The sequence below is a fragment of the Lontra canadensis genome, unplaced genomic scaffold, assembly GCF_010015895.1.
Source record: "Lontra canadensis isolate GAN:19392208 unplaced genomic scaffold, GSC_riverotter_1.0 scaffold34, whole genome shotgun sequence".
Taxonomy (NCBI): domain Eukaryota; kingdom Metazoa; phylum Chordata; class Mammalia; order Carnivora; family Mustelidae; genus Lontra; species Lontra canadensis.
The window spans coordinates 13,068,041-13,094,500 of NW_022631028.1; the positions used below are offsets into that span (position 1 = coordinate 13,068,041).

General features: G+C 36.1%; 1 protein-coding gene across 1 annotated transcript in view; it reads left to right on the forward strand.

The window, feature by feature from the left end:
- Positions 1–26,460, forward strand: part of CNTN6 (contactin 6) — a 246,849-nt gene that overhangs the window by 178,154 nt on the left and 42,235 nt on the right. The window contains 1 exon segment of the mRNA XM_032867430.1: positions 22,777–22,904. Within this exon segment, the coding sequence (XP_032723321.1) occupies positions 22,777–22,904 (128 nt within the window).

A 26,460-nucleotide genomic window follows, 5' to 3' on the forward strand; every position in this document is an offset into this window, starting at 1 on the left:
TGGTACAGTGTCTTGCAAGTCTAAGTCTTCTAAAATTCTCTCCCTTATGATAAACTTAAAACTGGGTACTCACAGATACTAAACATTTCCACATGGTAGCAAAAACTAAAGAACTTTATAAACTTAAGGCCTATTTGTATAATTTTGTTGCAATATATTTAGTGCATGCACTTGTAATATATTTTTAAAAATCCTTTAAGACCTTTTTCTATATTCAGCTTGAAGATTTTTCCTGACCCAGCCTGCTGAGAAATCAGTGAGAAGAGCATTACACAAAAGAGAGAGACACTTATATTCACACACCTGGTGTTGTGGTTTTTAAATAGTCACACAGGTGTTCGCCCCATGACAAAATGAATTCACCACATGAAAAAAATGTAGAGAGGTTCCTGTAGAGAAAGAAGAGAGGTTTCCGTCTATTCTGGATGTGATTGAGAAATCCTGGATCAGCACTGGCATGTTTTCTAGGAGAGTTTAGATAGAGCAAAACAGGTGTTTTTCTCTACTTAGAATATATTTCATTGAGTTGTTCTGTAGTACCTTGTACACCTAGAGATGACTAGTGGGTAGTTGAGCTCTATTGTAATGATCCACGTGCGCTACTGTGTGATCAGATGCACAGTGGAATGAGCCATTGCGCTGAAGATGTGAAAAAGTTTCAGTGAGCTCTTTGCCAGCATTATATGTACCATTAACTCCCGTGTGTCCCTGACCAGGAAGGTAGCATAAACAAACAAGACAGGCCAGGTAAAAGAAGGGACAGCTGAAGTGTGATGAGAAATGGCAGTCTGCCAGTCTTACAAGACAAGGCTGTGATGGCCAGGAGAGTGAGTTCTGCACCAAAACTACATAGTCACTCCAAATTCAGGCACACGTTGTTTTGTGGGAGGGTAGAACTTCAGACAGGGTTGTAGAACTTCAAACATTTCGAGAAAAACTAGAAACCGGGGTGTGGCATTGAATTTTCTGAGCCAGTAAAAATGCCCAAAGGCTGGATGCAGGGACACCATCTTGTTATTTCTGATCTAGGACTGCTTTTATGGTTAACGGAGAGAGAAAAGGAGGTTAAAACAAATGGTGCTGGTTGTATAGAGTGCTATCAGAGTTATATCTAGTGCCTCGGAGACCCTCTCCTGACATGACAAGATACACAAAAGAAAGACCTTTCTAGGGCACTCTCTTCCCTTACTGTCTTCTGTCTCCAGTGGCCTCTATAGCTTTACACTGAAGCTTTTCCCAGGACAGGGATTTTGTCAAATTTATCTGCGCATGCCGTATGCCTTCGGCATAGAACCCAACCTCAAAAATATCCGTGGAATGAATGAATGTGTTAAAAAAAAGTTTGAATATGTAAGGCGTCACCAGTTCTTCTAGAGGAGACACCTTGAGACAGAAGAACAGAAGCTTCAGAGCTAAGGAGAAAGGACAGATGAAGGGAAATCTGTTGCCCTGGCCCTGACTGGGCTCCTTCCTCAGTGCAGACAGGCCAGGAGATCATTGCAAGCATTCTCAAGAGCTTTGGATGTGGATTCCTCTTAGAGGTTTCCTCTTTGATTGCTGAAATCTAATTGAGGCTTGAACACACTGCGGTAGAACTGGACAACTCAAGAGATAGCACAGGATCAAACAGCGGTCTGTACTGAGAATTGAGATAAATTGATTACTTTGTTTCCTAAAGTGACTGAAGGTCCACAACTAAGCAGGAAAGACTGCTGTTTACTTTCTATAACCTTTAAAAACTCAAACACAGTATATGTGGGGAGGAGAAAGAGAGGGAAGAGGATTGGAATAAAATACGAAAAAGAGGGGAAAAGTTTTGTAGATTACGAGGAAAACTGCTTTTAAAATGGCTTTTCAGGTTTATGTTTTGATTTGCCCCACCTAGAATGAATTTGGGATCATTTTTTAGCGTGAGAATAGTCACTCACAGCATATCAGATTAAGCATTGTCTCACTATAATTAAAGGAGTGATCTGTGCGATTTCTATTCACAGATGCTTCTTCTGTAATTCTGTTCTCTCACTGCTATAGGACTTCATTACAGGTCTCAACAAAAGAAAATAAACAAACAAACAAAATTATCTCCTGAACATACAACTTAAAAAATTGGAAAAAAAATAAAGTTAAGCCCCAAAGTACATGGTAATTACAGACGTATATCTCTGCCAGTTATAGATTACCTTAAGCAGTAATTTGCAAAGGTCACACAGCCAGTTCGGTGAGACTTTGTGTCTCTGCATGATTTCTGTCCTGTCCGCTCTTCTATTGCCTTCTGACCTGATGGTTTCATTAAGTGCATGGTTTCATGCTGTTTACTGGGAAATGCAGCACCTGGGCTTCAGTTTGTGTTGACTTAATGGCTTTTTTGTCGTCTAATCGTAGCGATTTCCAAAGACATTGAAGGTAAAAATTAGAGTTGTGATAAAAAAGAAAAGAAGGAAAGAAAGGAGGGAGCTAGGAGAAGAAAGAAAGAAGGAATTTTATAGAACCAGGTCCTAAACTCAAAGACAGAACGTTGAGTCCCAATATACATTTTTTTTTAATTTTCAGCATAACAGTATTCATTATTTTTGCACCACACCCAGTGCTCCATGCAATCCGTGCCCTCTCTAATACCCACCACCTGGTTCCCCCAACCTCCCACCCCCCCGCCCCTTTCAGAGTCCATAGTCTCTCATGGTTCACCTCCCCTTCCAATTTCCCCCAATATACATTTTTAAATGCCACACTGCTTATTTCACTTAAGCAGAAAAATAAATGTAATTCCTACCCTCTCATATCTTGTTAAAACATGACACAGTTGTACACATAGAAAGATTTAAAGAGTCACAAGTGGAAACCAGTTAAATATTTACAATGATTCCAAGTAGGAATAATTTTTAGTTCTTGACCTTGGAAATACCCATGTGGGAAAATGCACATTTTTACTTTCTGTTATAAAACTTCTATATGCTCCTGTCTACTTTGAGATTTCATTGTCACTACCACTTGCTTTCAATAAAGCGTAACTACCTAGAGATGGTTGAAAGGACTCTCAAGAAGCCTATTCAAAGTAATCTTACTGTATTACCTACTTATAAAAAAAATAGTGGCAATATATATATTTTGACAATTTCCTCCACTCTTACATGGATTGAGACAGCATACATCACCTAGGTAGTAAATGATAAAGCTTGGACTCTATGCCAAGTTGCCCATCTCTCTTGCCAGATTTTTTCCACTCAACAGATAATGGAGAACATACTTGATTCTTTATTTTTTGAAGGGCTGTTTTCACATGGTTTAACCTAATTTCATGTATTGGTAATTCAAGTCAAGCAACAATTCTGAGAGAAATTAACATGTTTCTAATGGGTCTGTGTGCAACAATTGAAGTCTTGACTGTTTTATGATTTCTGTCTTTGTAAGTGCCTATATTCATGACAGGCTGTCCAAGGAGAAGTTTTCCTACAACTAAAAATAGGTGGATAGCATTACAGAGTCCAAAGGCTGCCTGGTTTCCTGCTGGGAATGTATGGTCTTATGACATCCACCTCATTCTTTTGGTACTACAAGTTATTTAGCAATAGCATCTATAGTAGCAAAGGTATATTCCTATGGGGAAAACGGGGGTGTATTGCAAAGAGCCCTGCCTTGGGAGTTAGAAAACAGGGATTTTGATTCCAGTTCTATCACTGATGAGTGACCTGACCTTGGATAAAACCACTAGCATAATCTTCGTTTGGGGGGGGGGGGGGGTTTGTTTGTTTTTTTCTTTTGAGGTCGCTGTTTTCTGGATTTATTTAAACATGATCCCCATGCAGTGACTGCCAGCATAGAGATTATATATCAGAAATCAATGTAAAACATTAGTGTGCCGGGTTAAAATTGCAGCTCCTATCACAGTTATAATTTTATATATATTTCACCGATTTCCTCAGGTGACCAAGTGATTGAGCCAGACAATTGTAATTGCTGTAAATTGTCAAAACAGCCAAAATGATCTGATTGGATGGATTCACAGGTTAGAGAGCCCTGGCAGCTGAACTGTAGCAAGACAGCATAGTGGGCCCCACTCTCCTTCACCATCACCCAGCACCCAGCTCCAACCTGGGATATAACAGACATTCAGTAAATATTTTCTGTGTTGCTAAATCAATGATGGTTAAAATTTACTTTGCTTTGTTTGTATCTATCTGACTTAAGACAAAACTTACTTAATAATTAATAGGCCCATGATGTGCTCATTCATTCTATGAATATTTAATGAACACATTTTATGTTCCAAATACTAAACTAGGTATTGTTAGTAAAATGTTAAACTAGTCAAGAATGTGACACATATTCTCCTTCCATAAGAAATTTTTTTTTTTTTTTTTTTTTAGTTATTGGGAGTCAGAGGATCTGGGTTCAAGTCCCAACCCTACTTCTCATATAGTTGGTAACTTCTAGCAAGTCCTTTAACCTCAGTAGTCCTCAGTTAAATCACTTGAAAAATGGGGAAAATAGTACCTCTCTCTTCCATATGGTTGTATGACACTGAAAAGACAGTATGTGTGGAAAGGCAGGGTGATCTGTATACTCTCCTGCCATTGGCTGCCTTTATTGCTGTGATCCTAATCTTTTTTTTTTTTTAAGATTTTATTTATTTATTTGACAGACAGAGATCACAAGTAGGCAGTGAGGCAGGCAGGGGTTCGGGGGTGGGGAAGCAGGCTCCCCGCTGAGCAGAGAGCCCGACACAGGGCTCCATCCCAGGACCCTGGGATCATGACCTGAGCAGAAGGCAGGGGCTTTAACCCACTGAGCCACCCAGGCGCCCCTGTGATCCTAATCTTTATGTAAGTCCCAATTACACATTTTTACCTCTTCAGCCAAGGTAAAAACCACAAACTTGACCACAGAAAGTCAAGATGAATACAGATTAAGCTTATTTCTGTAAGGCATTCTGGGCAACTGAGGGAATCAATTCCACATCTGCTAAGTTTGATTAATCACTTCTTTTTTTTCCTTGTGGATCCACTTAGCAAGTGAACTGACAGCAATCAAAGGCCTAGATTTATCTCCTTGTGCTCTGTGACTGTTAGCTGCCTGTTCAGGGCTCACCTCCTGAATTTAATAAGACATGTTAACCCACTGGACAGACAGCTCAAAGTTGTCCCCTGACGGGCAGCATTAAATACAATGCCTAAATCACCTGAGATTTTGTCAGAGTGCACAGTCTCTGAGCAATAAAAATAAAGAGAGAGAGTGTTGTTCCTATTAATGAAAGATAGCTAAATTAATAAGTAATCTACCACATTTCTTCCTCATCTGTCAGAAAAGAAAAAGAAAAGAAAACATCCACCACATTTCTCATGTCCCAAGATAAAATAAAATAAAGCAAAACAAAATAAAATAAAATCCAGTTATATATCAGACAAGTGGTCGTTAGTAATGAAAATAACCATTTTAAGCACCTTCTATATGTCAAGCAGTATATCAGACACTTTTTATATCTCCAAGTTAAAGTATACTTCTTTTCTTTCCTTTCTTTTTTTTTATTGTGTTATGTTAGTCACCATACAGTACATCATTAGTTTTTGATGTAGTGTTCCATGATTCATTGTTTGCATATAACACCCAACGCTCCATGCAATCTGTCCCCTCCTTAATACCCATCACTGGCTACTTCTTTTCATATGCAGACAAATTTCTGAGGAACACGGTTGTCACATAGTTGCATATGGTTATGTTTCTACCACTTGTACCTTAGTAGTCTCAAAGAGGTAAATACAAAGATGCTTTCTAATTCACTAAATATCAAGCTGAAAAGTAGAGGTTCTATCTCTTGGCATTTGTTCTCCAAATGTGATCATATTTCCCCAATTTGATATAAAAGAACTGCTGAGTACCCTAGGACCAATTCTATTACCTCTATCCAGTTGGGGTTGCAGAGACAGAGAGAGAGAGATACGGTGGGGAGAGGTGCAGAGTTACAAACAGACCTTCTCAAATCCATGAATCTTGTGTGCTTTATCCCTTAGTAATGATACTGTTAAACCCTGTATGACCCTGGACCCTTGGCACAATACATGTACTTTATGGGAGCATATGAACCCCTCAGATAGCATGGAATCTAGTAGTGGTGCTTATCAGTACTTTTGCCTTCTAGCCCAAAATTTAGCAGGCCCACCATGTGCATGCCACTCCAGCACCTTGAGACCTCCCTCCTGAACACAATAGTTAGCTGTGGGAAAGGGCTGGGGGGAGAGCAAGGGGAGTTGAAAGATGGCAGTGAATCAGTGGAGAGAGGAAGAAGAGATGAGAGAGAAAAGAAGACAAAGAAGGATGAAAGAGAGGAACGGGGTGTTCTCTGTGCCAAGAAAGAATTGATGGTTACTGAGCAAGTCATTTGATCTTTATTCTCTTCATGAGTAAAAATGTACCCTTGGGAGGACCTATTTGAAAATGCTTAGCAGAGTGACACAGAAGATGAGCAGAATAAAAAATTAGTTTGTCTTCTTTCCACTTTCTGCTAATGAGCTAGACAAAGTAGTTCCTTTGGTTGAGTAGCCCATTGCCCAACACTTTGCTCCAATTCCTCTTTCTCCTTGGAGATTTTTCATGACCATCTTACCTTGTGGGGCATCAGCTAATGGGAGTCCATCTGCCTGAATATAAGGGAGCCAGTTATATGATGTTCCCTTCCTGTTTGACCCTTCTCTATGTATCTTTCACTGTCTGCTTTCTAATTCACCACTGTTCCTTTTCCTTTTACCTTTACCCCCAAGTGCTCAACCTTAAAAAACATCCCCTCCACAAGTCTATTCAGTGCAACTTTAACCAGAACATAGCATCCAGCAAGCAGACTTCTCCATCTCTTCCGCCTCCTTGCAAAGCTTCCTAATGGAACAAGCAAATAAACCTAATTTTATTTTGTATCACCAACTACTTAATGTAATAGTGCTTAGTACATCAGGTAGCATGAGCATCAAATAGGCAAATGAACCATATGTTCCCATGTTTAAGGAGGAATGACAGTCTGCATAATGCCAGGCTTATTACAATCTCCCTTCTGTGCTGCCTCTTTGTAATAAAATTTTAAATTGTTCATACTCAACTCCTGAGAGCCTTGTTAAGGTGAGCCTTTCCAAGGGAATACATGCTGAAGATGTCAAGAGCCATCTGATACTCTTGCCTCTGTCACGCAAAGATTTAACAAGCTGAAATCCTGTGTGCCCCTGTCAGTCTTGCCCTCATTTTTTCCCCCTTGCCATCCAATCCTCCTTTCTTTATCCCCACTGGCCTCCACTGATCTGGAGCAGTGACCCTTTAACACAATGCGTGCAAAACCACCTGCCTGCCATGGTCGGAAAAAGCTGAGGTTCATTAAAGATGTAAAGCCTGCCCTTAAATTCAGCCTGCCCAGTTGGGTGTGTGCTCTTTTACACTACCACCTTGGGTTAGACTGTTATTGCTGTAGTTCTCTATTTAAAGTATTTTAATGATGGGTAATAACATCCTGTAGCTTTAAACCAAGGGCAAATATGACAAAGTGAAAAAGTTCACAAATAAATGGTATTTTATATTCTTGTACTCAGTGTATCTTAAAATGAGAAATTCATAAGCTTCATTATGGAGTTGCTATGAATTCGTAGTCTGTATCAGTAGGCTTCAAACTTGATCATGCATAAGATCCTTGTGAAAAATGCAGCTCTCAGAGCTATGTCCAAGATTTTTCAGTCAGTAGGTAGGAAGCAGGGCTGAGGAATCTGCATTTTTTTTTAAAGATTTTATTTATTTGACAGAGATCACAAGCAGGCAGTAAGGCAGGCAGAGAGAGAGGAGGAAGCAGGCTCCCTGCTGAGCAAAGAGCCTGACGCCGGGCTCGATCCCAGGACCCTAAGATCATGACCTGAGCCCGAGGCAGACGCTTAACCCACTGAGCCACCCAGGCACCCCAAGAAATCTGCATTTTTAATATAAGTTCACTCCCTCTGCTCTCAAGAGAAGCCGAGATTTTTGAATATCCCTTAGAAAAACACCGATTTGATGCAAACACATTATTTGAAAAATAGAAACATCATTTTATCTCCTTTCCCCCCAGAACTTTGCTTCCTATATTAAAATGCTTGATTCTTCATCTTATCTCACGGCCAAGGAGATATGAGTCCTCAGTTCAGCTACTTTTTGAAAATATGACTCCAGTTCCTTGGAATAATATCTACTTACTTTAGTGTTTGCTTCTAATTTCTGAGTGACATTTATATCTTCCAAAGTTTACATAAATATTCAACAGCAATAATTTTGTAGACAGAAAAGGTCAGTTATTAGTGCAATTTATACAAATGACCTTTTGTTCTAGTTTGACTTTTGAGGAGAGATCTGATTACTTGATTTGCTTAAAGTACAATGCTCCTAGCTTAGAAAGAAAACGTTTGCTCCACAGGTCTGTGTTACACCCTCATCCCCTCACAGACGCTGATGGGCATATGGAAAACAAACCAATAGAAATAAATAGGAGGGATAGAATTGCTATCTTATAGAAATTATGATCCAGTTGAAGACGCAAAAACCAAACCACTTGTGTAAAAGTCTGTCTTGTTGATATCTTCACAGTGAAGAGTCAGGCTTGTTGGAGCATTTTTTTAGTCACTGGCTATTATTTCCCATTTTCCTTTATCTTTTGTTCTTTTTTTCCCCACAGTAGAATTGTGTTTGGGGTCCAGAGGGATGTTTGTGTTTTTGTTTTGCTTCCAAATGAAATTTATGCTAGAGCCCATTTCATAAAACAGGCTAAAACTGAACCAGTCTGGCTCCTGTCCTAGAGGGAAAACCAGAGCCCCCCTCCATGCCCTGCCCACTCCCCCTGCCTCCACCAGCTGGCTCCCTCCCAACAGCCATTGGTGTGCCCCAAGAACGCCCTAGATCTCCTGAGAGCGCAGTTAGAGAATTGCTGATTTGGAGTGACAAATCTGATTCTCAAGTGTGACTTGTCAAGCTATTCATTTATTTATAAGCACAGTTGCAAACCAATTTGACAGGCCTTGTGAAAATATTCTGGGTTTATAAATGTGAATGAGCTCCGAGTCTCGTGGGGGAAGCAGACGGGTCAACAGCTCCAGTGCAGTGGGGCGTGTGTCATCACAGACAGAAGATGGTGAGGACTGACTCCGCTACAGGAGTTCAGAAAGGCTTCAGCAGGTTGGAGGTAACTCAGCTGGCACTTGCAGGGTATGTAGGAATTTTTCCTATAAAACAGAAGTGGGAAGACCTGGTTTTTATGTGGGCTGTCTTACTGCATAGTCAGTGTCATACATGATGCCAGGTGAAAGGTGTGGATAGGTACTTGCCTTCCTCAGTGCAGGATAGGATTCCTCTAAGGACAGACACAAATCATTTTGTGAGCCATCCAATGGTGGATTCTCTGACAGCTTACAGATGCTTAGACACTTAATTATACATATTTTTTTCTTTCTATCTTAGATTAAATTACCCAATACAGTCAGAAATCTGTCCTTCTCATTGTTGACCCTGAATCTCATCAAATAACAATCATAATCATAGTAATAATATCAACTTATAGGACCAGTCATGGATGAATAGTGTTTTAAGATCTCAGATACATCATTTCATTTACTTTTTACAAGATGCCTATGAAGGGGATATTAAATTTATTGGTATTTTTAGGTGGTTAAAACTAAGGCTTAGCAAAGTCAAACATCACACCTATAATCACACAGCTAGTGAGTAGCAGAAATGAATTCCATTCCAGGAGGCTCTGACTCCAAATCTCTGTGTAATCTTCAACACCACAATGTAAGCCTTTAGTTGAGTTTTCCAAAGTCATGTAGTTCCTGGCTGTGGAGCTAAAAGCAGACCATCATGCCATACACATTATTTGTTCATTTTTGTTGTTGTTGCTTAAACTACAACTCTTCCCAAAACAGTGGTATATACAGTCAAATTCTACTTTTACATCAATAAAAAGTATAGGATAAGTCTATATTTTGTCATAGCGCTGATAGATGGAGTCTTAATTCACAACAATAAAATAAATCAGTCCTCTTAGTGGCTTAGCTTTCTACACCTACAATATTCAAATGACAGATTGGATTTTTAATGTAACATACAATATAATTTTTGGTGACATATAGACGTAGATATGCAAATTTACTAAATAAGGGTAAACTCGCTAAGCTCCATGAAAGACTTGATCTAGGTATGAAATTATGTATTATAATTGGGAAGAAGAAATCATTAAAATTAAAAAAGAGTCACATCCAAGTTGGTATCCCATTCACAGCCAAGCTTAGTTCTGTAGACTTTGAAAAATATAATAATTCAGTAGCCAAAAGGGATCCAGAATTGGAAACTCCGCTCACATCCATCACTAAAACCATATTCAAGATGGCAGGTGAAAGCATTTCCCAGATACACCATATTCTGAAATATACAAAGGACAGAGCTAGAATGAAAAGGGGTGATAATCATCAATGTTCCAGCCCAAGTCCCTTACCTTTTTTTTTTTTTTTTTAAATGCCTGAGGGAAACCAAGGACTTCAGGGATAGGTCAGGTTTAAGGTCACAGGACTGTATTTGAATCTTGTCTATCTCAAAGTATGCTGCAGATACAACATTACATTTGCAAACTTTCAAAGTCTCACAAAAATCACACAATAGTCTCATCATCATAAGTGTAATGGAAGTGTAGCCAAAAGTTCTGACAATGTTTGAACTTCTCCATTCCTTTCCAAACAGCTCTCTCTCCCATTGTGTTTTCCATTGGTTCTCCTGTAGTTATTTTAGGAGCCTACTTAAAAAAAAAAAAAAAAGTCTCTTAAGTCCTACGTTACAAATTTTTTTGTCCTTTGTCAGCTTTATAATTTCCCATCTTTTCTTTTGATTTGCTTGGGTTGTAAGGCATGTTAGCATATGAATCTGTATTAATTCCCTTTTGTGTTTTCTCCAGCATCCCAAAATACTGCAGCAAATGGAGACGCTTTCCTTTATCTTTCCCTCCCTTCCTCTACTGAACAGCTAAATGCTCCTCTTAGGCCTCTTACACTGGATTAATTTAGCTAAGCTTTCCATCTGATGCTGTTTTGCTAATGTTAAATCACATTTCCTTAACATTTCACGGGAATCAGCCTAGCAGCGCACTCTGGCATGCCATCGGAATAAAGACACATCATGACACCAAATAATTATGTTATTTAGCAACTGCTCTTATCTGCTGTCTCCTAATTTGTGTCACAGTTCAGTCACCCAGAATCTGTGTTTGTGTTATGTGTCAGCCACTACAAAGTTGGAGCTTAAATTATTTGGGCGTATTGAACAAGGAGTCACATTTTGATGAATTCTAAGGTCTGAATATCTGATGCTTGGTTTCTGCTTTGGAGTTTAGGACAGTTGAACCAAGGACTTAACTTTGAAACATTGGAAGTTCACACCAGTTAATTATACATTAGGCATAAAATACAACTGCCAAAACCAGAAATTAAAAAAAAAAAAAATCAGACACTGGCATCAACGATGTTTTTATTTCCATGTAAATTAAAAGGTGCTTGAGTCCATTTTAATCTGCCGGTTGGACTTCTAAACAATTCTTTGCGAAGTAAACCCTTTCAGTTAGTTGTGTAATGATCCCAAATCATGTTTGATTAATCAGTTCTAGGGAAGCATTTCTTTATTATTATTTAATGTGTTTAAAATAGATGTTCGTCTCATTTGTTGAGAATGGTGTGAAAGGGGCAACCTAAGGGCACCCATGCATGGCTGCTTTCCCCTAGGCACCAAGAGAAACGTGTTTTCTGACAAGACATAGCAAAACTGAATGTATTTGTGCTGCTAGTTGGTGATGCCCCTTCATGTAGGTTTTCGTCTTTACTCTTCCTGCCTTACCCAACTCCCATTGCACATATAAATTTAAACACACTATGCTTCATGTAACTCAGTTCAGGACACCAAAGAAACACTGTTATTTGTCTGGAGCTAAGAAAATACTACAGGCATAATTGCTGTCTTTTCTGCAAATCACTTAATTAGGAATGCCCTCTCCACCCCCAACAGGGTCCATATCCACATAATAACTTTCAAAGTTTTCATGATGGCCTTGTTAATCCTTCACTTTCATGAATGAAATTGTACAAAAGAAGATTAAGGTTTGCTCTATATACTCAAGTCTTAACCCTGGTAAGACTGATTTAAATGTATCTCTTCAGTTCTTCTGCTGCTTTATATGGTGTCAGCAAACTAACAGAAAGTCGATCGGCCAAATAAGCAGTTTGCTTATACCTATTTTTATTTTTATTTTTAAGCAAAGAGGTTATTTGGCTAAGTGACTTCATATTGGTTTGCCGAATTTACTAATAATATTAATAAATATACCCGTAGACCTACAAAGAAAAGGCTAAGGACTTAAGAATAAATAAAGTCAGAAAGCATATTTACTAAGTACCTATGAGTTGTAGATATTCTTAGAGAATACAAAGAAATCAAGAGTGATAGCTACCATTTTGGGGGCTCTCATTAGATTTTAAAATTTAATTCCCAAACCAACCAATGTTGTTATTATTACCATTATCCCCATTTACATGTAAATTTTACAAGAAAATCAAGCAAGTGCTTCCAATATACCACACCCAAAAAAGGGGAGGGAGAACACAAAAAAGGCAAGCTGACTTTAGATTGTCTTAAAACTCCTATATCACACGCCTCAAAAAACTTAACTTTACAGTCTATTTAGGGAGTAAAAACTTGTTCAAAAAGAAAATTATGGTGAAGGATCTAAGGCAATACCACAAACCAAAGATAGTCTTTTCAACAAATGGTACTGAAACAATTGAACAGCCACAAGCAAAAAAAAAAAAAAAAAAAAATTAATGAATCTAAACACAGACCTTACACCCTTCCCCCAAATTAATTCAAAATGTACCATAGACCCAACTGTAGAACAGAGAACTATAAAACTCCCAGAAGATAAGGAAATAGAAAACCTAGGTGACCTTTGGTGTGGCCATGACTTTTCCAATAGAGCAAGAGCAGACCGGTGGAAGAAACACATAATACGCTGGACTTCATTAAAATTAAAGAAAAAAAAAAAAAACCTGCACTGTAAAAGACAATGCGAACAGAATGAGAAGTCAAGCCATAGACTAGGAGAAAATATCTTCAAAATATACATCTGATTAAGAACTGTTATCTAAAATATGCAGTGATTAAAATTCATAAGAAAACAACTCCAATAGAAAAATGGGTCAAAGACCTTAAGAGACACATCACACAAGATACAGAGATGGCAAACATGTATTTGAAGATTCTCTGCGTCTTATTTCATCAGGAAAATGCAAATTAAAATGAGATGCTGTTACCTGCCTGTTAGAATGGCCAAAATCTGGAATACTAACACCAAATGCTGGCTAGGATGTGGAGCAGCAGGAACGCTTCTTCATTGCTAGCGGGAATGCAAAATAGTATAGGCACTTGAGAAAGCAGTTTAGAGGTTTCTTACAGTACTGAACATACTTTTCCCATACAACCCAAATATCACTATCATTAATATTTTCCCAAAGGACTTGAAACTTATGTCCATAAAAAAGTCTGCACACTATAATGTATAGTGTCATAATTCATACTTGCAAACACTTGGAAGCAAATCAGATACTCTTAAGTCAATTGAATCAATAAACTGAGGTTCATCTGGACAATGGAATATTATTCAGTGCTAAAAAGAAATGAGCCATCAAGCTATGAAGATAAAATGGTGGGATTTTAAATGTATCCTACTGAGTGAAAGAAGCCTGTTCGAGAGATTACATACTGTGTGATTGCATTATATGATATTCTGGAAAAGACGAAACTATGGAAACGGTGAAAAGATCAGTGGTTGCCAGGGGTTCGAGAGGGAAGAATAAACAGGTGGAGCACAGAGGATGTTAGGTCAGTGAGAATACTTGGCGTGATACTACAATGACGGATGCATGTCAATCCATATTTTTCCAAATCCCAAGAATGTACAACACCTAACGTGAGTCCAAAGGTAAACTACGGACTCTGGGTGATTATGATGATTATGATGTGCCAATATGGATTCCTCAGTTGTAAAAAATGTACCACCAGTGGGAATGGTGATAACGTGAGAAGCTATGCATGTATGGGGGGTATACGGGAAATCTGTACCTTTCTCTTGATTTTACTGCAAAGCTAAAACTGCTCTTAAAAATAAAAAAAAAAAAAACTTAAAAAAGGAAAATTCAAAATACAAGGTATCATAATGATTCAGATAATGATTCAATAGGAAAAGGACCAACTCAGGATCAGAAGACCTGCATCCTGGCTGTGGTTAAGTAAAGTATTAAACCTCCTTGTGTATCAGTTTATTGCTATGCAGAAAATTACTCATCTTTAATATGTGGAGAAAGAGGAAGAGAAACTACTGCAGTTTGTGGTCAAGAAGCTGCATATTTTAGCCAGGTTCCCTGGGGAACCGCTAAGAGTGAGGCAGGTACACAGAGGTAACAATATAGGATCATATTTTATTGCATTGGCTATGGACTCATTTTAAGAACAGACCCCAGGGCAAATAATACTTTATATGCTAATAAAAATAATTAAAAAAAAAAAAAGAACAGAAACACACAGCTGGTAGGTTGGCATCAGTCAGCCACACAGACTATCTCTAGACAGAAGCTATGTGGGAACAGTCTTTGGAAAGAAAGAAAAAGGGACTTATATGCTGGCTGCTATTTTATGATGGGGCTGTATTATCTGGACCTTTGACAGCCAGTGATACTGAGAGAACCTCAGGGAATGCCTAAGGTGGGCCTTTAACAGTGGGAATCCAGAGTAGGCTTGGGAAGATGGGTGGGATTCAGGTAAGCAGATTGGAGGGCAAATCCTCTGCTAGGTACTTGGGAAGAGCCTGTATTTCCTCTCATTTAGAACTGACTGAAGATTGTGCGTTGTGCTGTGTTGAGAATGATCTACATCATTTGGTAGAGAGGCTAGATTTTATTTTCTATCACCCATGCAGTCATCTCTTAAGATAGGACTTCATTTTTGTTCTATCTTCATCTCTTTCTCATGTGTATGTGTGTGTGTGTGTGTGTGATCTCATTCTTGCTTTATTTTTACTGCTCTGATGGTCTTTTAAAGAATGATAAAATAGGGTTGCATTAATCCATTGATTACATCTTTAAATTTCCCTTGGCCAGAGGAGTGAGCTATTTCCTGTGTATAATTACCATTAGAGTCATTTAAAGTTATTGCCTTAAAAAGAGGAGAATGAGAACCTTTACTTTGATTTAAATGAGCTAGCTTTGATATTTACTTGTTTGTAGATCATGTCAGTCATTTTTTGTAGCTTGTTAAAATAAGGAATTTTTAAGAGATAGTTTATTAAGTGGCAGTGAAGTCGGCATACCTATCACACCTTAGCTATGATAATGGGGTGCTAAAATTATTAAAACGTAATATCAATATTTGATCTAAAATGAATTCCAGTGGGACATTTTACTTAAAACCTAAATTGTGTAGAGTCAGAATTTATACACATTTTTCTACTTCCTATCTAACTCATTTTAATCCAATCTATTTTACATTTTCTAGATATCAGTAAAATTAGACCATCAATTAAAATTTCATGGTCTACAGTATTATCTTTAGACAGAACTGGAAGCAATACTCCAGTTAATAATCTAACTATAAAAATAGCAGTATTGCTCTAGTTTCAGCAATAAGAAATTATAATTGCCCAATGTCCTAATTTCTTGTAGTTTAAGAAATTTAGCTATTGCTAATCTTCTGCATCCTCAAACTTGGTGCTGGGCTATGGTTAATATCAAACAAACAAATAAAAATAGAGCCTTCATCATTTTTTATTCATGTGGGATCTACATATACAGATTTGTTTTCTGTATGTAGGTTAACCAAAGATTGGATATATATTAGATTCACTGTAGTCATAACTATATGTGAATGATAATCTCTATTATATTTAAGAGGCTTATAATAGATAGCTTATCACACGCAACACAGGAAAAAACATTCCACATTAGTCTTTCTGTAGTTACTCAGAATGACACAAAATTTGACATGCATTTCAGGTAAAAGAGTCCTACAAGTTCATTTCATTGGTAGTCCATCTTCCTCGTATTTCATTCATAGTAACACATCAAGTAGAAGGCAACGGGTATGAAATGAGGCAAATGGGTAGGCTATTACTTTTGGTTTCTGTTTATGCTCCTAACATTTCCTGACAGTAGGTAGACTGAAATGTTGGATGTTCAATCACTTCATATAGTGTTCCTTCGACTTATCAGTTAACCTTGAAATGCTTACATGTCTTGTTGGTTCAGTTTTCCACATGTTCTATTTTCTAATGCCACCATAAAATCTACCAATGTCACCTGACTGTCAGACACAGCTTGAGCTACTGAGTGTCTACCTTTTTAAAGCCCACAATGCAATTAGACGAATAGCGTAGTACATTACAAATTCCAGCTATTATTTTTCAAATGTTGAATGGTCATGATACATCTATACATGTAATGTCTTTAAATTCTAATTTTTACAGAATATTTTAAATGCAAATGCCTTAATTTGTGATTTAATTATCTAGAGTACTAAGCTTTGCTAATTTGGGGGAAATTTTTCTATTCAACTGTGCAAACAGTTGAAACATACTAATTAAGTGAATATTTGAGTAGAGACTGGGGAGGAAGGGTGTTTATCACTTAACTGTGAATTGATTATGTTGGAAGTGCTAAGAAGAAATATACAAACCCTGAAAGTTGAGTTTCAGAATCCAGTGACATCAAGCCCAACACAGTCCAGGATTAATAACCATGATAGTTAAAACCTAAAAAGGTACTGCTGAATCCAATCAGACAAAAGAGTTTTCAGACATCAGGCATGAGTCAGAGCCAAAATGAGAATCAAAAATCCCACTCTGAGTCACGAAGGAGAGCAAAAGCCAAAGACTAGTGCCAATGAAGAGTAAGCACGAGATTAATCACTAACATTTCATTAATTCAATTATCATAGCAACCCTGTATTCCTTCCCAAAATAAAAATGAGAACATTGTCGGTCAGGAAGAGTAACTTGACAAATACACAGTTGGGAGGGTGCATGAATTCAGTGAGGGGTCTCAGGCAGCAAAACTTAGTGCTGGGAAGAGTCTCCCTGCATTAGGCCCCTTTCACAGAGCCTGACATATATCTTTCAGTTCTCTTTGTTCAAAATGGAATGTGACAAAAAACAATGTTGTCACTGTTCATGGAGTTACAGGAGTGCCTATATTCTTTGGCAGAATGAGAAGCTGGTTCATTTAGAACCTACCTATTGACTGCTAACTAGCAGTCAGGCCTACTGCTAAACTAAGCATTTTAAATAGTTTATGTCACTCACTCCTCATGACTCTCTGACACAAGTAATATCCCTATCCGCATGGTACAAATGAGAAACTGAGGACTTGGCATGTTGAGTAACTTGGCCCAGTGGTTATAAATATTAAATGTTAGGGCTCAGATTCAGTAACAGGCAAAGCAGTTTGACCTGAAACTCCATGTTTGCTAATAACTCTGCTAATAATACCCTATTGCATAGGATGGCATGGAAAAGAAGAAAAATAATTCTTAGGATCAGTCTTGCCATCATTATGGCCGCATGTTTAGGGTTAAACTCTCACATAGTAGAGAATATCAAATTTGCCTTTAAGGTGTCACAACAGTTTAGAACCCTGAGAAAATGTGCACATGGACTCTCTGAAGGTGAGAGTAGAGTCTCCGATATTAAAGGTTATTCTGTACAAAGGAATGCATATGTAAAATGAATAAACTGCTCAAGTTTGTGTTCTTAGTAACTATACTGTTGGTAAACTATGCTTTGGAAACTTGAAGTGAAAGTGATTTGCCCAGATAGTTGCTTCCTGGTCCAAAGAGAAAGACAAGTTGGAATCTGGGCCCTGTACTACCTAGTGAATAATTTGAGTGCACTCCTGCTTCTTCCCTTGTTTCAGTTTCCCCATCAGGAAATTGGGGATGATACCAATAGTGAGCCCAGGGGTTTGACTTAAGGATTCACTGAGTTGACATTTATTATACAATTAGTAGAGGGCCTGTATAGAGTTGACCTGTAGTAATAACCTCCTTGGATTTTGACCACTGCGTTTATTCATAGAGAAGTGTGTCCTTGGTAATTAACACCCTGTTACTCTTATTTCTATTATAACATCTAACATCCTGCCTAGAACTCAGTATATACTAGTAAGTATTTGCTGAGTAAGTTTAGAAGGAAGAAAGTATTAGCATTGCTCCATTTCCATTTATATATTTAAATTGCTATTAAATTTTCTTTTCAATTCCCTTTATCTATTTAGCCCACTCCCCTCCACCCTTGCCTCCCCTCTGGTGACCACCAGTTTGTTCTCTGTATTTAAGACTCTTTTTTTGTTTGTTTGTTTCTTTCTTTCTTTGTTTTGTTTCTTACATTCCACATATGACTGAAATCAATGATATTTGGCTTCCTCTGAGTAGTTCACTCAGTATTATATTCTGTGGATCCATTCCTATTGTTGCAAATGGCAAGATCTTTTTTTCCCCCAAGTAATACTCCATTGCATATATACCACACCTCCTTTACCCATTCTTCCATAGATGGACACTTGGGTTGCTTCCCTGTCTTGGCTGTTGGAAGTAATGCTGCAATAAATATAAGGCTGCGTACCTTTTTGCGTTTGTGTGTTTATTTTCTTTGGTAAATACCTAGTGGTAGAGTTACTGGATCATATAATAATTCTATTTTTAATTTTTTGAGGGAACTCCATATTGTTTTCCACAGTGGCTGCACCAGTTTTCATTCCCAATAATATTGTATGAGGGTTCCTTCTTCTCCACATCCTCACCAACACTCATCATTTCTTATCTTTTTCATTTTAGCCATTCTGACAGATGTGAGGTAATATCTCATTGTGGTTTTGATTTGCATTTCCCTGTTGATTAGTGATATTGAGCATCTTTTCATGTTTCTGTTGGCCGTTTGTATATCTTCTTTGGAAAAATGTCTAGTCAGGTCCTTTGTCCACTTTTAAACAGGATTATTTGGGTTTTTTTGGTGTTGATTTGTGTAAGTTCCTTATAAATGTTTGGTATTAACCACTTACTGGATTATATCACTTGCAAATATCTTCTCCCATTCAGTAGGTTGACTTGTCATTTTGTTGATGGTTTGCCTTGCAGAAGCTTTTTTATTTTGGTATAGTCAAGAGTCTAATTTTGCTTTTGTTTCCCTTACCAGGGGACACATAGCAAAATAAAACATTCCTATGACTTGAGTCATAGAAATTACTGCATATATTTTCTTCTACGAGTTTTATAGTTTCAAGTCTCACATTTGGGTTTTTAATCCATTTTGAGTTTTTGTAAGAAAGTAGTCCATTTTCATCCTTCTGCATATAGCTCTCCAGTTTTCCCAATCTTCTTGCCTCCTTTGGCATGGATTTGTTGACCTATAATCACAGGTTTATTTCTGGGCTTTCTATTCTATTTCTAAATTGCTTTTGAATTTTTAGAAGCCATACCACATTAAATGATGCTCACATTTTTTCATTTAGGCTTTTATTGTCTATAGTAGTATAATCTCTGCATTAGGTCCTAATATACATATAAATATATATTTTATGTAATCACTTGATTGCCTTATGCTTCTGTCTCTATAACTATATTCTCTTTACTTATTATTCACAAAAATCTTTATTTTTATTACCAGAATGTTTTCTCAAATTTTTTGATAGTCAAGCTTATCAGTGCTTGTGGCTGTGTCTTGTTTAAAACACCAAAGAAGCTTACATGAAATCAAGATAGAATATTTAAATATATTTCATTAGTATGTCCTTTCTATCCCTCTAGATACCATTTTAAACTACCTTTTAGAATATTCCAAAAGAAGAATAAAAAGTCAGTCCTTGTACTTCTCTATGAATATTAACAAAACCATGAATTTAAATGTTTCAGCTAATTTTTATAGGTGCTTTCTTCCTTTCCTGAAAATGTCAACTGTTTAGTGCAGTTTGATTTTAGTTGGTTGTTCTTTCTTTCTTTTATTTTAATCATTTCTTTTTTTTAATCATTTCTGCTAAGCCGTATTTTAATATGTGACAGAACTTGAAATTTCACTTTTTAAAACTATTTTCTGTATAATTATTCTGCATAAAATTAGGGCTATGATTATGTGGTTTGATTCCATCTATGTTATCATAGAGTAAGTTTTCTTACTATATTTTACCATTTCTTACTAATTTAAAAAATTAGATGATAAGTTGAAATATACTATTTACCATGTTATAAAATTTTTAGTTATAGTTAAATCTCTGGTTTTCTATATCCTAGGTTGCTATGGAGAATTATTTTTTAATCATATTTTTAATAAGTGATAAATCAATTTGATTACTATTTCGGTTATTTTCATAAAATATTTGAATTTTTTTTATCTTTTTTATCTTTTATCCATTTTTGCATATTGATCTTATGAAAACAGTATAGATTCTTGCTTAGAAATAAAAATAATCTTTACAGGCCAAAGTTGAACTTATAATTAATTGATCAGTGCTTCTCAAATCTTATTGTTCATCCTGATCGCTGGATATCTTGTTAAATGCAAAGTTTGATTCAGTAGGTCTGGGATGAGACCACATTTTGAGAAGCAAACACAGATGACTCTTCTAAGGGCATCTAATGACGACTCAACAGGAACTTCTTGAACATCAAAATAAACATGGAGAATTAGTCTACAGCAAGTAACTATAGATGGTTCTGGAAAGAGGATGAGTGCTAGAGATAATATAGAGATATGTAACTTTCAATTCATTCTCTTAATACTTATTAGCTATTTACTCTAAGACAGATTGTAATTTTTCTTGGTCTGCATTCTCAGTATTTTAAACAGTGCTAGGCACATGAGAAATACCAGTTGGTTTTGAAGATTTCAAACAGATTTTAACAGAAATAATCAATTTCAATGATGACAATTTCAATTCAATTTAACAAACGTTAACATTGTCGAACATATATCACGAGCCTGAAAAGGGTAGTAATATTAAACCACTTTTTATATGAATTGTTCTTTTCTGAAAGCTAAGTGAAAAATTATATAACATATAAACACTGGCATTACTAGCTGGGATATTTGTCTGATGACCTTTAGATATCAACAGATATATAATTTATATCACTTAAATTGTCTTACTGGCCAAAATTTAACATTTCTGTGTTCCTGAAAATTCCTGATTTTTCCTAAATTCTAGAGATAGGTGATACACCGAGATGCTTCTCACATTGATCTCTTCTAATTAAATCAGATACAGAATTATATTTGGCCAGCAGTTTGCTGCATATTAGAATAGCTTTACTACTATTGTGTCATTAACAGTATGATTCAACTGTTCATGTAAATTGCAACCAAGAAATCTAGACATTTCAGAAAATAAATGAGATATCAAATGTCTGTTTGGGGAAATACTCCAAGATAATGACTTAAACAAAAATCTGATTATAAGTCATGGAACATTCTAAACTCAGATGTGGCCCCAACTGAACACTTGACAGAATGTGGAACACATCACTAATAGTAAATTCAGAATCAGAAGCTAGCTTCATACAAATTGTAGTTGGCTGATATTCTCTTGGTTTCAAATTGGGTAATTAATTATATTAGCTACATTTTGTGTGATACACATATTAGGCACAATGATATTATTTGCAATGAAACAAATACTGTTTAGTATTGTTAATGGATATGATATACATGGCAATTGTTATATCTTTCCTTTAAAATTATTGTTGTGACAACTTAGTTTTCATCACTTATTTTTTACAACCCTGACTACCTACTAGTGTTTTAAGAGTTGTGTTTTTAGAAAGTTGCTAATTATATTTATAAGACATAAAATTGGACACATGCTTTAATTTTTCCTTTTTTTTTTTTGGCTCCTTATTAAAACACTGAATAGTGATTTTGTCAAGAAACCAATCTTGGGTTTTCCCTGATTACAGCAGTGGTCTGATATTTGCTTTTGATTACTTCAGAGTTCTGGAGAAAACTTAAGAATCATTTTATGAAAGATTAGGATTTCTTAAACACCTATCCTTTCATTATGTGCTATATGATTGCATGTATTTTAGGACAATTTAATTCAGTCTGATTAATGAAGGCTTCATTCTTTTTATGCTTTTACCCTTTTTAATGGTATAGGCCATGTAAAAGGATAAGCCTGGGCCCTTTGGCTATGAAATCATATAGATGGTTCCTTCAATTCACTAGCTCTGGCAAATATTGTCATTGAGAACCCTGTTGTTTGATGGCTGAAAGTGTTAAATAAGAGCAGGTTTCTAAAGCTATGACTAAACAACATGAAAATTAGCTTATATTTCTCTAATGCCAAGTTCAATTTTTACCAGAGAGTTGACTTTTCAAAATGCATAGTGGTTAGTTACATTTGTTATTAATCAAGCAAATGGGCATTGTAGCATCAAGCATCCATTTTATTTTTAATGGGCTTCAAAATCAACAATGATAAGTCAAGTGGTAGTACAGTAATTATCAATACTGTGTCAGAATAAGAGCAAATAAGTACAGTAATTATCAATACTGTGTCAGGGCATATATCTACTATGGGGACTCAGAGATAGCTCACAGTCAAGGATAGGATAGAAGGAAATGAGTATGGTTACGGTTTTAGTAATGTTTTAAAATGAATATAGATGGTTAATGCTTATTTTAAGAGCCTTACTTCTGTTAATTATGTATTTTCTTTTTAGAGTGTTTCTCTCAGAGGATGGCAGCCTCAAGATATATAACGTTACTAGGCCAGATGCCGGATCATATACTTGCGTAGCTACAAATCAGTTTGGCGTTGCAAAGAACACTGGCAGCCTAGTCGTAAAAGGTATTTTATTATCTTCATTTGTGCTTGATGGACATTGGAGATATGTGTACCTATCACAACCTTTATCATTGTGTGAAACTTGTATCATGTTGTATATGTGAAATATTTGATTTCACAATTTATTTAAGAATCGTGTTCCCATATTCATTAATAGTATGTTTGCTCTGCCAGTGGGATACCACAGCAGATGTGAATACTTCGGCAGTTGAAATGCTGTCAGTGGGTAATTAGACAGAATTAAAACCGGCACCTAAAACATTTGAATTTTCACAAATGACTTAATGTAGGAAGCTATGGACATTTTGATAAAATCGGATGATAATATTTTTCTTGGTTAAGTTTCCTTCAGAAACTCTCATTTTGTATGAAATTTTTACCATGGATATAAGGTTGCCAAATTCATAACCAGTTCATTTATTTATATAACTCTAGGTGCATAGCTCGTGAGATGCAGACCCTCTTGCATACACTTTAATGAGTAGTTTCTTTCAAAGAGAAAAACAAATTAAAAATATCTGTGTCTGTGTAAATCATTATTATAGCCATCATGGTAAACCTGTAAGTTCACATAATTTATGATGATAGAACTGCATACTCTATTCTTCAGACTTTTAAGCTACTATCAATACAAATGTACCTCCAGCTATCACCAAGGGACATAATTAGTATTCAAGTATCTATTCCCCATCTTTGCTACTTTACTTTGTTGAATCTCAGCTCATAAAACTAGTATGTTTACTGGAAGACATGTCACTTTTATCATTTCATTGCCCCCTGGATGATTAAAATGACTGTCTTGATAAAGTAGTTCGAACAGCTAATTAAGCCCAAATAATTAAATTCAGCAATCAGTGCTTTATCATCATTTCTATTAAAAATAAATATATTAAATAGAAAGTAGTTAGCTACTACACTTCAACTACTCTTTAAAATATCTCAAGGAAAAAAAAAATACCCACCTTTATCCCTGGAAGATATTTTTGCCAACATTGTCTTAAACATATTACATTATGCCTGCTGACAATTGTCTAAAACACTCAGGGGAAATGTCATTGATGTAACTTGTGTCAAAATCTTATCAGTGTGACACATTTGGAAAAACTTTACTTCCTTAAGACTGTATTGTCATCAGATTTTTAAGACAGAGATGGACTTAACATTTCAAGGAATGTGCTGTAGCTATATCTAATGATAGAATATCTCTCCAGCAAATGTTTGGTACTACCCATATACTGAAAAACAACATTAAGGGGAAAAAAAAAAAAAAGATTTATTCCCTCATTTCAAATTAAGAAGGTGCAGGTGGTAGCCATTCATTTTAAAATATGAAGAAGGTTAAAATATGGTAGAGGACAGCATCACAGTTAATTTTTCCAAGAATGGAAAAATCCAGAGGGAATTAAAACAAATATAAAGGATCAAAGGTACTGGTGCTGGAAATGTAGTTTCTCAGTGAAAGTTTCTGCAGAATACTGGTGATCCATTAGGACCATTGGTTTTACTGCTAAAATACCAGTGATGGGCATCCTTTCATCACCTACATTCCAGTGATAAAAGTTATTATATATATTGGACTGCAATGACTACTTTCTCTTCCTCAAATGTTTCAAACATTTGGCATCATGATGATGTCCTTTAGCAAAAAATGGGTGAAAAGAAAAAAAGAGGACTCACATAAATATGTAACTGGAGAAGCTGGACTGTGCTTATTTCTCAAGGTGGCAGTTGGATATTTCAGCTTTGTAACACAGCCATGTTTTTTCTAGATGGGTTCCCAGTTCTTTGGATAGAAACAAGTTCATCTGTAATTTGGCATAGTCCATAAAACACACGATCAACTCTCTATACAAGGGAGAAAATAAATAAGATTGCTTGGTTTAAAACAAAATGAAACAAAGCAAAACACAAAAACTCCATGAAGTTTTATTTATTTCTAGTGTTCTTTGCTGGGGCTATTGGAACAAAATTATTCTAATCTGCAGTCCTGGTCGCCTTAATCTTTACCACTCTTTCTTCCTTGGTAGGATTTTTCGTTTTCTGACATGCTATATACTTCACTTATTTTTCATGTCTATGGTTTTTTTCTCCTTCTTTCTCTTCTTCTAGAAAGAAGCATAAAGAAGGCAGAAATGTCACAAATCCTAGAACAGTCCTGGGAACTCTATGTGTTCAATAAATAATTATTGATTGAGTGAGATGATTTTATCCTACACTCTTTAGTTCTTAGATAATCTCTGTTCTGACTTCCTTGCCCTAAAATATGAAGGTTTTCTATTTCTCAGGGGTTAAGCTTAGGATACTTTGCAATAAAGAGCATCAAAGGAAAATAATGAACTTCTAAAATATTTTCACTTTCCATATTTTAGGGTTTGTAGTTATGTATTTCTAATACATAGAGAACTCCTTACTCTGCAAGGGGGAACAATTGTGAAGTACATGAAAATCCTACAGACTTCATGAAGAGAACTCACTGTTCCAATATTTTCAGCACAAAGAAGAGAATCATTTACATATGCAAACAGGGCATATATCAGTATGCATGAATATCAAGTAATTTTCACTCATTTATATCTAATAATGAGAAGGAAATTGTGTTTGTTATTTTTAATCTTCATGAAATACCCACGTCTGTTTTAAGGGGGATCTCTATGCTTCTTTGCCATTAACAAGAACCATGTTAAAAAGAAATACATACATACAGAGTAACATAAAAACATACATTTAAAAATAACTACATAAACAAAAAACGTGGACATTACAAATAAAAGCATCTTTAGAATTTTTTATTTTTTATTGATTTGTATTCTATGATTTTTTATTAAACTGTGGGATTGCTGTGTAAATATGGACCTAAGATAAGTCTGTCATTAGCATACCCTCTTAACTGGACTCCTATCACTAATTCTCTTTCAAGTAAGAATGTTTAAACTATTCCTGATGAAGAATTATTATTTTACAACCTACAAATTTGAAGCTTTAATCTGAGAAAGAATTATAATAATATGCATTGATTCAAACATTTTCCTGACTATTAAGAGCATAGTCATCTGGTTGTTTAAAATGATTTAATGTGTGTGTGTGGGGGGGGGTGTTCGTATTTTCTAGTCTATGGTGTTCATCTGATTGTCATTACAGAGTCAAATATAATTTTGTTTCTCACATCAAAATCAGCATATAGTGACCTTACTGGTAATAAGGTGGTAAAGAGTAAATGAGAAATTTCAGTAAAGCTGATGAAACAATCATCTCTCTTTGAATTGACTTATCAGCCCCAGTCATGCAAGAAATGTTGTTGTTAGATAACATGTAAAAAGATAATAGTTACAAGAGTAAGATATTTTCCAGCTTAGTTTTTAGCTGATATGGCTTATATGCGTTAAGAGGATTCTGAAGTTATCTGCACTGTATGTTAGAGATTTCTATTTCACTCATGCAGTAGAATAAAACCATTTTCCATTCAAACAGGGAATTTGGGAGCGCAATTAGCGCCAGCCTTGCTGGAGCCTCGGATGATGCCCAGTGTAATCCAAGGACATGTTCCTTAGGCACAAACAAG